The 15941-nt window shown below is 41.5% G+C and overlaps 1 protein-coding gene across 1 annotated transcript; it reads left to right on the forward strand.

Annotated features, from left to right (window-relative positions):
- Positions 1-104: 104 nt before the first annotated feature.
- CAVIN4 (caveolae associated protein 4) lies at positions 105-14796 on the forward strand. Its single transcript, XM_052704327.1, has 2 exons — positions 105-1716; positions 12722-14796. Exons 1-2 carry the CDS (start codon positions 1306-1308, stop codon positions 13382-13384), a joined length of 1074 nt encoding a protein of 357 aa, XP_052560287.1. The 5' UTR covers positions 105-1305; the 3' UTR covers positions 13385-14796.
- The last annotated feature ends 1145 nt before the right edge of the window (positions 14797-15941 follow it).

Consider the following 15941-nt stretch of genomic DNA (forward strand, 5'->3'; position numbering starts at 1 on the left):
CATGAACTAAAGGTAAAAATGTTTACAGCTTACTTTTCTTATGAGAAACTAGAAAACACTGTGTTTAAATACCGTAGATATTTAAATGTTTTTGGAAGTTAGTAACTGATTTTTTAGACACTGCCTATCGCATGAACTGTGAAGCTGTGTGCTGTGTGTAGTTGTAATATATTTATGAAACGTGTGGGCTGGGTCAAAGCACTGCCATCTTCATTAATGATTCTGACAATTTTTTTTTAAAGGGCAAAATTATGAATTTCTTAATTTGGGAAGTTGCCTGGTAGAGCAGATGGCACAGGTCCAAAAGAAGTAGGTCTTGGTAGATTTAGGGGTTGTAAAGATTGGTGTTGAATAATTGAACACAAATAATTGGAATAAAGCCTACTTTATCACTACTGAAGCTGTTTTAATACTTCTTAAACTTTTTAAAAGAAAGTACATTGTTTTAACACCTACGATGCAGATTGTATAGTGTTTGTGATTCAAATAAAATAAATAATAATTTAAAAAAAAAAAAAAGAACAAATAAAAGTGAATGAATTACTAGAGCTCTTGTATAGAGTATTTTCAAGAGCTAAGAAAGTCCATCCAAATTAGTCTGCTGGTCATAGTTATATTAATAGACTGTTAGTTGTTGTTCGAGAGATCCAGAGATAAAGTGTGAATAGGACGTGTTCAGCTGTTTTAACATGTAGTGTAGGCTTTCAGAATTTTGCATGTAGGATTTAATAATTTGTTCAATTAAAAAAAAAAAAAGCTTTCAACATTTTGAACTGGAAAAGCATGTCACAATACAGCGTTTTCACTATATTGCCTCTGGTTTAGTGTGTTTATTTGTTACCTCACGTGACAATTGCAGCCAGCTGAAGAGCTGAAGTTTGTTTTGCTCCAAAAACAGCCAGTGCTCATTTTCTGAGTGCTGTTTGAATTCCATCAGTGCAAGCGCTTCAGGAACACAAAAACAACAGTAGATCATTTAAAATATGCGAGTTTGCTCGCCTGCTTAGTTGGTAAGTTACTTAACTTCCCTGGATTAACGCTAATAACTTCATCAGCACAGAAGCGTGACCCTTTAAATGTGTGCTCCTTTCCAGACATTGCTTCCTAATTTTAGAGGTTTCATGTTGCTGAAAGCATCTGAGCCATCGTGTGTGGACATTTGGTGTGCAGAAGCATCTGACCCACCTCCGGGAGCGGCGTTCCACTCCCACCCTTCAGCATGGCCGAGGCCGCCTGTCACACCGGTTGCCTGCAGTAGTGGTTGCAGGGCATTCAGACGAAAGGCTCCTGCCAAAGAGAGGCAAAATGGAGCGCCGGGAGATCACTCTGGAGGCTGACAGACTCCACCAAAACCGCCTGTCGAGCGTCACTGAGGATGAGGAAGAGCAGGACGCAGCATACACCATCGTGACAGTCCTGGACAAAGTGGCCAATATCGTGGACAGCGTGCAAGCGAGCCAGAAGAGAATAGAAGAGAGGCACAGGGAGATGGAAAATGCCATCAAGACCATACAGATTGATATCTTAAAGCTTGCCCAGGCTCACGGCAATACTGGCTACACGGTAAACAAGCTGCTGGAGAAAACCCACAAGGTCAGCTCCACCATGAAGGAAGTACGAGCACGGGTGGAAAGGCAGAGCGCCAATGTACGGAAGGTGCAGACAAAGCAAGAGGAGATGCTGAGGAAAAACAAATTCCGGGTTGTGATCTATCAGGTAACCATAACCTGTCTGTCATAACCATTGCTGTGCTGTCTTTGTGCCATGTCCTTGGTAGCTGTGTGTAGACATCATATGGTGAACCAAAAGGTGCAGCCTGTCCAGCAGGAGTGTGGTTTTATGGTTTCTTCAGCACTGAGCTCCACTTCTCCATGCCTTTCAGCAGAGCCCAGGGGAGGCAGTGCGTGCAGTCTATTATTAGTGTTGGTGGGTTTCAGAGCCAGTAGTGTAAGATTAACTGTGGATCAGCAAGGACTATTTGTTGCCTCTCTGAAAGGTAATATGAGGGAGGCCCTGTAAATCTTGTCATACAAACCATGCCTGACATTCATCTCTCATATTTTTTTCACCGTATTAGGTAGAAGTCCAAATTGTTTGTAAGCTCTCTGGTACAGTGTTTTTCTTTTAATATTAACTTTAAAACAATCTTGTATTTAACTTGCAGTGTTACCCAAGCTATTGCTTGGGGACTTTCTTCATTGTCTCAGTCTGCAGCACTGCGTGCATAAACTCAGAACCACAATGTCTTCCTTGCAGCAAATAGTTCCTTGCATTGCTATCCTTGGCAATGCTTTCCCACAGCACAGTTCTTCCAATCTCCACTCACAATGTTTGGAGAGTGAATTATACACTCTTTCATCTATTCCTCATTGCAGGATGTTCTTTGTTCTTACAAATGATAGTATTTGAGGAGGAGTTTCATGAAATGGCGGGCTTTTGCTGACCCATACACAGAGCCCTTAGTACAGGCAGTTCATGGGATCTGTCACTGACAAGCAAGTGGTGTGAAACTCATTCGTTTAATGGCCTGATCCTTCATTTGCTGAAACTTCCCAGTTCCTCAACAGAAAGTGTGAGTGTTTTATCTTTTGCCAGAAGCATAGTTTCTCCTTCATACCACTGAATCCCCCAAGCTTCTTTCAAAACAAGTCGTATTCATCATTAGGCAGTCTTGAGAATGTCAGCCCTTGTGAGTAACATGATGTGTTCCCTTTGTCTTGAACCCTGATTTTCTAACTATTTTTTCATAAATAACAATATTTTCACGAATGGGTCCACTTGTTTCAGTGAGTATATTCACCAGCATATTTAGCTGACAAATTCTTACGCATAATCCAGCTTTCTTAACTATTTTATTTTCCAGTTCTGGGAAGAAATCGCTTTTTTTAAAAAAAGTAAAAGCTGAAGGTAGGAAATGTTACTTCTTTAATGTAATGTTAGTAACATATGCAGCCAAATTGTGCCTCCCAGCCTTTTCTGACTGAGTTACTTACTGTGGCTGCACAGGAGAAAGTGTGGACAGAATTCAGCCAATTATTACAATTACTGCAAGTTGCACTATCATGATGGAATAGCAAACAGGCAATTCTGCTTTTTCCTTGCATATCTTTTCTTATCTAAAGATAATAAATATCTTTGACTTTCCTGATTAATGGCATAGTGCCATTTCATCAATAGCCCTTTACCATAATTATTGCAGTAAAGTTGATGCTTTGAAAATGTTTGTTCTTAAAACAGTATTCATGACATAATGCAATTTTCACCCCTGAAAGACCTGAGTTGTCACTTATTCTTTAAGTATAGTAAAATGTTATGGAAATAGATTTACACATAGCTGTAAAGAAATGTTGCTATTTTTAGGCCTTTCACATCAAAAGCAGCTCTCACCATGTGTACTTTCTGTGATAATCACCTTCAGTGGAGCGTCTGGACTCTTTGCTCATTTTGCTGGACAACAACAACCTGCACCGTGTTCCATACGGTTAACCCTCAATTGGAACTTTTCAGGAATGCAAACAGAATTTAGGATTTCTCTCTTTCTAGTTTTCTATTTCTGTTGTGGTTAAGGACTGGTTGAGCACATGAATTAATTCCTCTGTAATTTCCATAACTTTCATAAGGTGAATTGAAGAATTCAATTTTCCCTTTCCCTTCATGCACAGCAGAGGAGCACTGTATGCTGCTGCCTTTGCAGTCTGACATTTAACTCCTTCCTGGAGGAGAACTGTTTTGCTCCACAAAAGCAAGGTACTTAAGATGGAGTTTTAATGCTCAACTCACTCCTGAAAGCCTCTTTCACACAAGCATAGTCATTTTCACACTGTTGATTTACACCAGTGTAAGCACACTGTTGCATTGCCAAGACCTGAATGACTGAAGCTTGGCTACCATGAGGGGAAGTCTGCTAATAGCTGGTGAGTCAGTGTGGGGCACTCACTCCCTTCACTGTATTTTACAAATAGATGCAACCAAGTTGTTTACTTGGAGGTTGTGAGTGACAGCTCTTCTGTAGTGACTTTTTTTTTTTTATGAGCCATTTGGGACACTGTGGTGGAGCCAGTGACCCATGTGTAGCCACAGTGGAATGCTCCTGTGGGTTTTAGTTTTAACTTCTGCCAGAACATGAGGCCTATGAGGAAAAAGGAAACACCAATTAAATCCTAAAGATTTTCTTTCAAGTGGATGGCTTTGATCACATCACTGATGGAAGGAGCAGGCAGGTTGAAAAGGATCGTTGGCTGGAGGAGATTCCCGAGAGACCTCGGCCATGATGAAAAGATTTGGCAAATATCCTCATATTAAAAAGAGACGAAATGATCATCCGTGAGGATAATGATTAGGGGAAAGTGAGCGCTCGTTTTTAAAAGGCCATGCAGTTGAGGGAAAGATTTGCTGGCAGGGAACGTCCCTGTCCAGGTTGATGGTACCATTAAAACTGCCAGGTTACGTCAGACTTTCTAGAGATGTCTTTGACTCCACCGTGCCAGCTGTCCTCAGAGTATAACGAGATACGCAGAGTACATTATAGGTTGTACAGGTCTCTGTTCACCTCTGTTCGTGTTATTCTGAATAACCAGCTGTGAGAGCTGTCATTTCTCTTCAGTCAAAGAGCACCTCACAATTTGACTCATTCTGACTAAATTATTCAGAAATAGCTAATTTCTGAATAATTTTAATCCTGAAAGAACTTGCTTCATTTGCTTTCTCTCATGTTCTGCAAGTTCCTCTCTGAATGTGAATATGCAGCCTCCAGGAAGCCCATGTTACAGCAGCTGGTCTTCGGAACAACATCCCCTGAGGGGACTGCCCCACTGCAGGTTTGGTGGGGGGGCCAGCAGATAAAGCCTTGTGTGGAACACTCATATTGTACATAAACAGATTAAAATAGAAGAGGTTTTCTTGGCCTCTGTCCTTTTGCTGCATGATTATCTGGACATTAAAAAAGGTGAACTTGAAATGGGGACAATAATCTGAAAATCTGAAGTGGAAGCACTTCCATATGCAGTAGGGGTGTGATAGGTTCAAGGGGTGAGACTGCAAACATGGGCTTTGATGGACCTGGTGCATAAAAGCACCCTCGGTCAGCACACAGTTTCAATTATGCCTATGCTGAGAAAAACCTGAGGGTCAGCGGGACTTAAAAGGTAGAAAATATAATGCTTCTATTTAAAAAAGACAAAAGAAACAACTGCCATTCATCTGATATCATTTGGGCATGAGAAGGGCAGGCTTAGGAGAGGCTCTAGGCAGCTGTCTGCAGAGCAAAACCATTAGCGCCATGAAGCTAAATAGCTCACCAAGAACAGACTGTTCTAGGTAACCCATTTGTGATTATTTTTACGTGTTACAGAAACATGGCAGAGCTTATTCTTTTTCTTGTTTTTGTATCTAATGTCTTAGCTCTTAGCAGACAATCTGGAAAAAGCACAAATAGCAGTGGACTGTTTTGTGGGACGCGTGGTTTGTAAAAGGTTTCTAGGAGAGTTTGCTTTTCAGACATCGTTGTCAACTGTATGCTATTTTCGTAAATTATCTTGACGCAGAATGCGATGCAATTGCTAATAAAATACACTCAAAATGATGACCTGTCAGTCCAGAGAAAAAAGTATAGAAAAGAAAGCGAATTGTCTTTAGAGCTAGAGCAGTGGTAATTGAAGTGTGCACAGTCAGCTCTGCTACTTAGCAGAACCCCTTGCTGATAGTTTGTCTTCGTATGCCCCATGGTTAGGGAAGGACATAAAAGGATACATTCATTTCTCAAAAGATGACTGAGGGTTGCTTGCCATTCATACAGCTGAGGGAACTGGGAATGTTTCATATGGAGAAGAGGAGGGTCAGAGGAGACCTTAGCACTCTCTACAATGACCTGAAAGGAGGTTGTGGTGAGGTGGCAGTCAGCCTTTTCTACAGGGTAACAGTGCTAGGATGAGAGACAATGCCTCAAGTTGCATCAGGGGAGGTTCAGGTTGGATATTAGGGAAACATTTTCAAAAAGAGCAGTGAGGCACTGAAATGGGCTGCCCAGGGAGGTGGGGATGTTTGTGAACTGTGAGGATGTGGCATTGAGGGACATGGTGAGGGTGGACTGGTGGTTAGACTTGAGGATCTTAGTGGTCCTTTCCGATCAGAATCATCCTATGTTTCTATGCACGTGCTGCCACAGGGATGAGGAGAACAGTAAAGAACGCCGGCAAAAAGATGTGAAATGGCTGTAAATTGAATGAGTAGAAACCAGGGATGGACTCTTAGTGTTGGAGACATAAGAGCCTGATCTTCTTCTTGACTCCACAGGGAGAGGGGATGAACTCTGTCTATAACCTCTTGCTATCAACATGGAGCATGAAAACCTAATGAACAAGAGATAGAGTGGGTTGACTAACTGTTCTTGCCAAGCACAGACCTTAAACATCGAGACCTCAACACACGGGGCCTTTATTCGAGTCTTGTGGTGTATATATAAATATTTTTACAGATGAAACAGGTAATTGCCTTGGTTGAAATTACAAAGAATAAGAAAAACCCAGCAGTCGTGTCAAAGAGTGTAGCAAGGATCCTTTGTTTCCAGTGTGGGATTCAGCCTTTCAGGTCAGAGCTCTGGGCCACCCTGTGCTGTGCAGCCAACAGCCAGGCTGGCAGAGCAGAGCCAGTGCTGAAACACTGGGCGAAGATCATAAATTACCTGTGATTTTGAGGGGGAAAAATCACCCATGCTCAACCAGCTAAAGGAAAACTGTAGTTCTAGGGATGTGTTCTCAAAGAAAGAGAGCAGGAAAAAAGAAAAAAAAAAAAAAAAAAAAGACAAAGCAGCTGCTGGACCATTTCTATATTCTTAAAATGGGAAAAGTTGCTTGTTTCACAGGACCATGTGCTCACAGCATACTTGTCTCCATACCCCTCGACATGATGTAAGTAGGGCCTTCAGACCCATTCCTTGCGAGGTGCCTAAGAAGAGATGGGCAGTCATTCTCCTAAGGGCTGCCACTGATTTTTCTCCACCTATTAAAGTTGAGCGGTGGAAACAGCAGATCCCAATTTACGTTCACACTGGATGCTGTGGTTCAGGGCTTTGTGTGAGTTTGGCCAGCAAGCCAGTGGGAGAGTGCAGCTGTATCATGAGCCTGCTTGCCTCTTCCCCATGGCTCTAGAGGCTGCCCAAAAAGATGTATGGACATAAGGCTGTATCTGACCACTGAGAACACATCTATTTCAGCAATCTGCCTTGTACCTGAAGAATTTTAAGAATAAATGGACTTGACCCTGTGTATGGGAACTGCTGAGTCACAGCCTGAACCTCTGATTGATCACCTGAGGCGAGCTGCCGGAAGAGGTGGAGCCTGGCTCCTAGACCTATTTAAGAGCTGGCTACCAGTGGGGAAGGATCTCGTCTGGAGATCCCCTCTTCTGGTTTTTTTTGTAGGTAAGCCTAGCATACGGGTAAGCCTTCCATTTATTCTCTCCTATTCTCTTAGTCTACTTTGTCTAACTCTCTTGTTCTTTTTGTGATTATATATCTTAATATCCATTGATTATACAACCCTGATAACAGCAGTTAGGACTGAAATTCTCAGCACTGCTGAAAAGAGCTGGGTCTTACAATTATTCCTTTAGTAGAGGAATAACACTGACCAAGACAGTGCAGACCTAGAAGTGACGAATATCTGAAACCATGAACAGGAATTTCAAAATTTGGAATGGCATTCTTTCTGCCAGGTGCTGGATATCAGGAAGACAGATGTTTGCTTGTAGACTCCCTTTGAGAGAATAGAGAGAAATTCATGGAGGCTGATTTGTCTGACCTACTGCAGATATCAGCTTCTCCATGCAGCTTCTGCTTGATAAGTACCTCTTTCCTCCATTGAGTTGAAAGGGAGTCTAGAGGCTAATTTGTGGGGAGACATGGTTGCTTGGGCAGATGAGTCCAGCAACTTGTGACAAACAGTTGGGTTTCTGTGTACTTGACAGCACAGTCCCTCTGCAGTAGCTTGCAAGAGCAGTCACATGAGGGAATAATGAATGAAAACATTACAAAACATATTTTGTTTGTCTCATCACCTCTTGTGAACACTCCTCCTCCACTCACAAAGATTTGGTATGTATGGATAAATTGCAAACCTGCTGACTGTCCTGCAGAAGTATTTTCTAGGCCAACGCCATAAAATAAGAGCAAAGTGAGCGTGAAGCTTTGATTTTCCTCAGGAGCTGCAAGTAGTCCATTTATGCAGTGTGTGGTGGCACGGAGCCAAGAGCTTCTCCACGTGCTGGGGAACAACTGGGCAGCAACACACACGTAGCCTGGAGCTTGCTGCTCTCAGATAATGAGAGAATGAGCTGGGTTTCTTTACTGTCCTGGCAAAATTAATGAATTTCTGCCAGAATTTAAAGAAAAGGGATGCATATCAGGCTTTGCAGAAGAGGAAATGAGAGGGATTGTCTGTTCTAATCAGGCTGCTTTTTCATTATGTAAAAGTAATTCTAAATACAAGCAACAGCACTTGGCCATAAAGTCCTACGTGCTGAAGTGTTTATTCCCTTCCTACTTTACTTGATAAAATCCCTTTGATGCCCTTTTAAGATAATCCTATTTCTCCCTCCTTTGAGCAGCTTTTTGCCTTGATGGCAGAGATTTTGAAATGACATATTTGCAGGAAAAATGAAGGGATCACTCGAGATATACAAAGCTTCACTCTTAACTGTTAGAATACGAGTAGAAGTACAGATTGATTTGTAATTGGTTATTCATCAGCAGCTTCTTATTGATTTAGAGAGTAGTTACAAGGAGATGTTTTAGCAATTTACCTTGGTTACTGGTTTGAATAACAACTCATTCATTTAACATGCAAATTTCCAGGATTTTTTTAATATATTTTCTTGATACAGTTTCCTGCTTATCAGCTGCCAGTCATTTGCGTCTCAGGTTGTCATAGGTACCACAGCATCTCCAGGCCAGGCAGGAGCTGGCCTCTCACCATTTTGTTGTTCCATGCACCAACTCCTTATTGCCAGGTGACCATCAGTCCCAGCTGTGCAGGAGCCATACCATAACTGGCACAATGCCTGCCACACATCCCAAGGCTGAGTTCTCCTTCCATCACCTTTCCATTGTGCAACAATGATGGTGATTTATGAGGTTTTCTCTGTCTCTCCTCTCTATTTTTGGTGTAAATGAGTTTGTTAGGAGCTCTTTGGGATTTCTATAGGTTCTCTAGGATTTTGAACGTTGATTTTTGCATATACACATACATACATGTTTGCACATTTTATGGTTTTTGTGTGTGTGTGTGTGACTGTTTCGTTTGTTTAATTTAAGGTACTATCACAATTCTTTACTTGGTCATTCTATTCTTCTCTGCTCTTATTTCTTGTATTTTAAAAAAAAAATCTGGTAAAGTTGTAATTGAAACTGAGCAACAGTTGAGTGTTGGTAATGGTTCTCTTTATAATTGTTAGAATTCTACTTTGAGGCTCTTTAAAAAGAGTATGTAAAACTGTTTTATGAAGTTTGTAGCATATAAGACAATGTTCACTTTTTCCTTTTTACCCACTCTAGGAACTCAGTTTGGGCTTTGAAATATCTGTTTGAAACCCAGGATAAGTGTAACAAACAAGAAAGGAGAAGAGGAGTAAAGCTCCTAAACTGGTCACATCCATTTTAATGCCCTTATATCCCTTTATTTTTTTGGTGGATGATGAAAAGCATGCACAGCAAAAGCCCTGTCAGAAGGACTTGTAGTAAAGCCTTTCAAAAACCTTCTGTTGTGAATTAAAGCTCATGGCTTCTCCCTATCCCACTGATAAGGGGTATAGAATATGCCTAGTGCTTGAGGGATAGGGTAGGAGAGAGTCAAGGAGAAAGCTCTCCCATAGCTACTAAGTCACTGTATTTTTATTACAAAACCTCACTGAGATACAATGCCGTTTCATTAATACTTTCCATTTTGCTAACGTCTTCTATCCAGAAATCTGGAGAAGAGATGCAACCTCAACCTAATTTATAGTCTTCCTACATTTGATTCTGCAAGATGTGTGCAGAAACCAAAGGAAAAGGGAACATCAGAGCCTTGGCAAAGCTCTCTGTCGGCATCCACAGCACATGAGAAATGCTATTCAGTCACTCCAGCTGCTGTGTCCAGTCTATAGGGCCTTAGCTCAGATGTTGCTGTTCAGAAGTCTATACCTACACACCTATAAAAGTTAAAGCATCCTTCCTCAGCTTGCAGATCGTTAGCCTGAGTGCTGCAGAGCTCTGGGAAACAGCTGTCCAAAAGTACAGACACATTCACTCCTCTTCTGGAGGAAGACACAGTCCAACTACTGCAGACAAAATACCATCTCTCTGTCCTCTTTTTTTAACAAGCGTCCTTCATAAGTACAGCGTTCCCCATCTACCGTATTGTATTTATTTCTGTACATATTGAAATTTCCAAACAGTCATTATGGAAATATTTTTGTTACTATTTCAGCTGAAAGAGTGAGCTGTAATTTAGAAACTTTGAGGAATTTTCTCCAGCTGTGTTTTAGTTCATTTTCAGAAAAGAAGGGATTATGTTTATGTATAGAAGTCTTTATGTAATTAATGTTAATTTGCACATGCTAATGCAGATGATTATTAGCAAAGTATTGTAGTTTTGTTCCTGCTGATTTTGACAGATGAGTTGAATAACATTCCACTGTAATCAATGCAACACAATTTGTTCCTAATTTTTGTAAAAAATTAAGCATTAACAACTATTTTACTGGAGGTTTTTAATGAAGCCAAAGCTACCCGCAAAAGAGCTTAATGTATTTTATTTTACATAGTGCTATTAGCCTGTACAATAACATTAAACATGACTTTCTAGTAACAAGTCACTGTGAAAAATGACAACTACCGTTGTGGGGCGAAAAGTTTTCAGTGAAGTATACAGCAAGTGACCATTCCTCGTGAGCTAGCAAGTCCTGATCTCATTCCTACTTTCTGAATTACGGTAGCAGTAGCAAGGATAGAGCTGACACTGGCAGGCCTCAGAAAGCAGCTGAAATGGTTACTGCAAATGGGAAACAGCTTGCAGAAGCTTTAGGTAGGTGTTGTACATCTGCACCTGAAGGGCTGCACCTCCTGGGAGCAGAGGACGTACAAACACATGGACAGAGCTGGTAGGGAAGACAGGCCATGTCTGCCTCACGAACCTCCAGCAAGTTGCAGGCTTTCCACTTTGTATCCCTCAGCAGCTGTAGGCAGAAGTGACACTGACAGTGAGCTCACAAAGAATGGTCACTGACATCTCTGAAGTCTGTACAGACAGCAGGCTTTGTATCAGGGGCCAAGTGGGTCTGTTCTCTTCAGTTTATCCAACAGGAGAATCTCTGGATTATTGGATCCTTTTATTTTCACAAGTTTTTTTTTTTTTTTCCACATCTTTAACTCTTCAGCAATTTTTGGTAAATTGGTTACAGCTTTTGGTAATTTGTATGCAAATCTGAGCTTCAAGCTTCTATCAGTCTTCCTCTGGAGGGGCTACATCAGTTCCTAGGGCTAAGGTATCATGAGCAGTCATTACTTCCAAGCAGGCAGCATATCATATTACTTACCAAACCAACCATGGAAACCAGAGGTGCTTGCTGTAAGTTGCTCCTGTGTGTGTTCCCACATGGAACAAGACAAGTTCATGGTGCATGTCCTGAGAGAATTGGGTGGAACTGGGTTTACTGAATAATATTTAGTTTCCTTACTGACTTTGACCTCTTGTGTAGCTAGCACACATAAATTAATATGCTGGGGTCCTTTCCTTTCTGGGTAGCATCAGAAATGTTCATTGAGTTCTAATTTGTCAAGAATGTGTAATTATCTTCATGGTGATATAAAGGGCTGCAGCCCTCTCCTAAGGAGAGTAAAGCTGGCACAAGTACCTATTTTGTCTATGGGATATTTACTTTTATTGGTGAGAAATAAGAGATGCATATCAGCTTCAAAAACCATGAAGAAGGACAATGAAACTGTGAACTTTCTGGAGCACAAGTCTTATGAGGAGCAGCTGAGGGAGTTGGAATTGTTCAGTCTGGAGAAGAGAAGGCTCATGGATGACCTTATTGCTCTGTACAATGACCTGAAAGGAGGTGGTAGCAAAGTGAGGTCAGCTTCTCCTCCCAGGTAACAGCAATTGGACAAAAGGGAGCAGCCTCAAGTTGTGCCAGAGGAGGTTCAGGTTAGATATTAGGGATAATTTTTTCTCATAACGAGTGGTGAGGCAGTGGCACAGGCTGCCCAGAAAGGCCTGTGGAAAGTGGTGGTATCACTGTCCCTGGAGGTATTCAAGAACTGTATGGATGTGGCACTGAGGGACGAAGTCAGTGGGCATGGTGAGGATGCACTGATGGTTGGACTATATGATCTCACTGGTCCTTTCCAACCTGAACGATTCTGTGATTCTCTGAGCTGGACACATCTGCTCTGAAAACCATTAGGGAGTAGTAAATGTGAAGCCATGCATTCATTATTTTTAGATTGAGCCACTCTGAAAAGAAAACTTTGATTAGGTACAATGTTTTTACAGAATTTGTCAAAGGCTTCTTCTGCCATTTGTATCTTGTAGGATTACATGAGATAGTATGACCCTACTTTATTTTGTTACAAGGTTGTATTTTGGTTAGCAGTAATTCACTGCAAGCCAACAAACAGAATGCTTCACTCACAACCCTTTTAAAACAGACTTGCTGGAAGATGACTCTGTGCTTTCGTTCACAGGAGGAAACCGAGTGCCCTTCATCTCTTTCTGTTATCAAAGAGCATACAGCTGGCGAAACTTTTGAGGATGATTTCCTCCCACCTGATGATCTGTCTTCTGATGAAGAATACTATATTGAAGAGAGCAAAGCAGCTCAGTTCAAGAAATCAGGCATGAGGCGCATAGATGATATCAAAAAGGCGTTTTCAAGAGAAAATATCCAAAAGACGAGGCAAAATTTTGGCAAGAAGGTAAATAGGCTTCGAACTAGAATTGTGACCCCTGAAAGGAGGGAGAGGATCAGGCAGTCAGGAGAGAGACTGAAACAATCTGGGATAAGGATCAAGAAAACCATCTCACAGGCAGCCCCGACAAAGGAGACGTTCAAGATCCACAAAAAAAACAAAGAGCGAACGGTAGCTGAGGGTCAGGAGGGGAGTCAGGAGGCTGGTGTGCACATAGCCACTGAGCTCACGGCTGCTGAGCCCTTCACTGAGGAGATCTCCTACACAGAAGTGATCACGAAGGTAAAGAAAGACAAAAACAGCACACCAAGAGGTGCTGCCCAGACAGCTGAAAGAGGAGTGATGACGATCCCAGAAGTGGTGCTTAAGCAGGAAGAAAAAGAAGGAGGGGGTGGAGGTGATGATGTCCCCTTGCTATACTTGAAGCAATCACTGTAAGGAATTGATGAACAAACACCCATACTGTCCTCAGGCACAAGAGAGAACACAGGCTGTATGCCCTCAGTTTTAGAAAAATGTGTGAATTTTTTCTTCTATCACAAAACGTGTATTGATGTTGTTCTACCACCTACGTGGGTATCTGTAGTGTTGTCCTGACAGGAGCGCAGCCACACCACCCGAACATGGGGACTGCCCCCAAAGAGTGCCAGCAGCCAGCATTAGCCTATACAGAACCCACGCAACGTAGCAAAGGGAGATGGAAATCTACTCTGTTTCCAAGACTGAATTAGCATTCATTTAAACAGCCTAATTACTCTCTTCAGTTTTGTGTACAACGTTATAAAAACGTCTTCCATAATCTCATACCAATTCTTTGACTCAGAAAATGATAATGAAGCTATTACATCATATTAGCAGAAGGAAGAGCTATGAAAAATGTCCATTCAGCAGTACAAACCTTTTCATTTTAGGGCCCTCACTGCAGCAGCAGGAGGAAATTCCTGCCTTATTCGGGGTGGGATAAAACGTAGGAGGATTAATAGGTTTTTTGCATTTCTTCTTAGTGGAAAAGAGAAGATTCTGAAGTGTTTAAAGGTTATTTCTAGAGTTCTGGAAGAGGAAGGATTGATGAGCTTAAGCAAGGTATTTCCTGCGCTTATGGAGTAAGAGTAATAAAGCAGAAGATGTTAAATATGACATACCAGGAGGAAGAGAGAATGAGTTATATTCATGCTATGGAAAGGCATGCTAGCAAGAAATGCAAGGGCATGAAAAAGTAAAAGAGGAATAAAATCAATGTGTGGGTTCTGGATAGATAGAGATAAAAGCTAGAGTTTGTGTTTGTTCACTCAAGATCTTTTTAAGAATTGTTACTCTATCCAGAGGATAATAGGGTTTATGAATGTAGCTGACCAGACAAGTGAATTGTTTTGATTTCCATGACTGTGTGGTTTTTCTGAGCTTCACTGCAATTAAAATCTATTCTACAAAGCTGCTGAAGTAAAGGGCCATAACCCAGCTTTTTGTGTCCCACCACCACCACTATGGACAGCCACAGCCTCAGGGATTACGAGATGGACACCCTTTGGAGTATGGAATGCTGTTTATTTGCAACCCTCAGTGCCCTGAAACCAGATATGTTTGTAAACATGGCCACTATGCAGACATGAGTTGCTGGACTGTATTGCTCTCTTCATTCTGAAATGGCATTGCCTTCAAAGTGCTTACCTACAGCAACGTCAGGCGTTACTGTCTGTGCGAAACCTGTATGATAGTGCCAAAAGCTGTATCAATGTGTTTAATTTCTCAGATTCGTTTTCACAGCAGATCATAACTTGATTATCTATATGCATTGTTTGAGGACTCCCTGTTGTTAATCTAGAAGTTAAATATAATTAGTTTGATTTCAACTCTTCTGCCTTCCATTTCTTTCATTTAGTCTGGTGGACATCACTTTTGAAGTGAAAGAGCTTTAGCAATAATAACTAAGAAATGTTGATTGGGAAGGGTGAATGTTATGCCATGTTAATGGCATCTCAAAGCAAATTGAGCTGTCAGATTGAAAGGAGTAATGCCACTGCATGGAGAGACAGAATGGGATGAGGGAGGGAAACAGGCAGAGGAAGATACCTCTTTCAACAGTCAGTGATGCATCTTCACTGCATGGTAAGCACAAGCAGAAAGGGAAAGCGATGTTTTTATGATGGGATACATTGAAGGTTTTGTTTTTCAACTACTTTACAGATTTTCTGGAAGCAGGTGGCTGCGGTCTTCTTTCTGTTGGGTACAGAACTGTCCCTGCTGTAGTGGAACCCTGTACCATTAGACTGGTTCCCCAGGGGTATCACCTGCCTTCTGCTCTGTGAGATTTGAGGTCGTCCTGAATTGAGAAAATATCATTACTTGCTGATGTGAAAGGATCAAAGAAGCTGTCACTTTTTTTTTTTTTTTTTTTTTCTTTTCAATTATTCTGCTTCAGGACACCATGTGCTAGAACCATGCACCTATAGATTTTCTTTACAGAGAGTTTAATTTTTTAATCTACTTGACAAAGAAAGGAAGTGATGCAGTTTACATGGAGCACAACATATAAGCTCAACTGCATACATATTTTTAATGAGCAGTTCTAATTTCAGTTGTTTAAAGGATTTACTGTTTTCATAACAAGTAGCAAGTACTTCAGGTGTGCAAAGTAACTCAACGTATGCTCTTCATTTTAAGCCTTATCAGTGTCACTGGCATGAATTTTGCATGCACCAAGAGGTTAAAATTAACACCATAACCCCTCAAAGAGGAAGCGGGGAGAACCCTACAGATTAAATCCTCGTTTTCTATACCACAGCACAGGCATTCCCCATTGGAAGTCTCTCTTCGTGATTTGCAAAGCAAAGATCTTGAGGCCCAGTTGTTCACCTTTCTAATCAGCAGAATTCTCAGTGGAGTCAGCTGACGCGCTGACATGCAGCCATGCTGCAGGAGGCCTGGAGCAGATATTTGGAACAGGTGGTGTCACTGGGTAAGACCATCCCACCTCCACCCCATGTGAAGCAAGTTC

Source organism: Tympanuchus pallidicinctus, unplaced genomic scaffold (genome assembly GCF_026119805.1).
Source record: "Tympanuchus pallidicinctus isolate F22 unplaced genomic scaffold, pur_lepc_1.0 scaffold5, whole genome shotgun sequence".
Classification (NCBI taxonomy): Eukaryota; Metazoa; Chordata; class Aves; order Galliformes; family Phasianidae; genus Tympanuchus; species Tympanuchus pallidicinctus.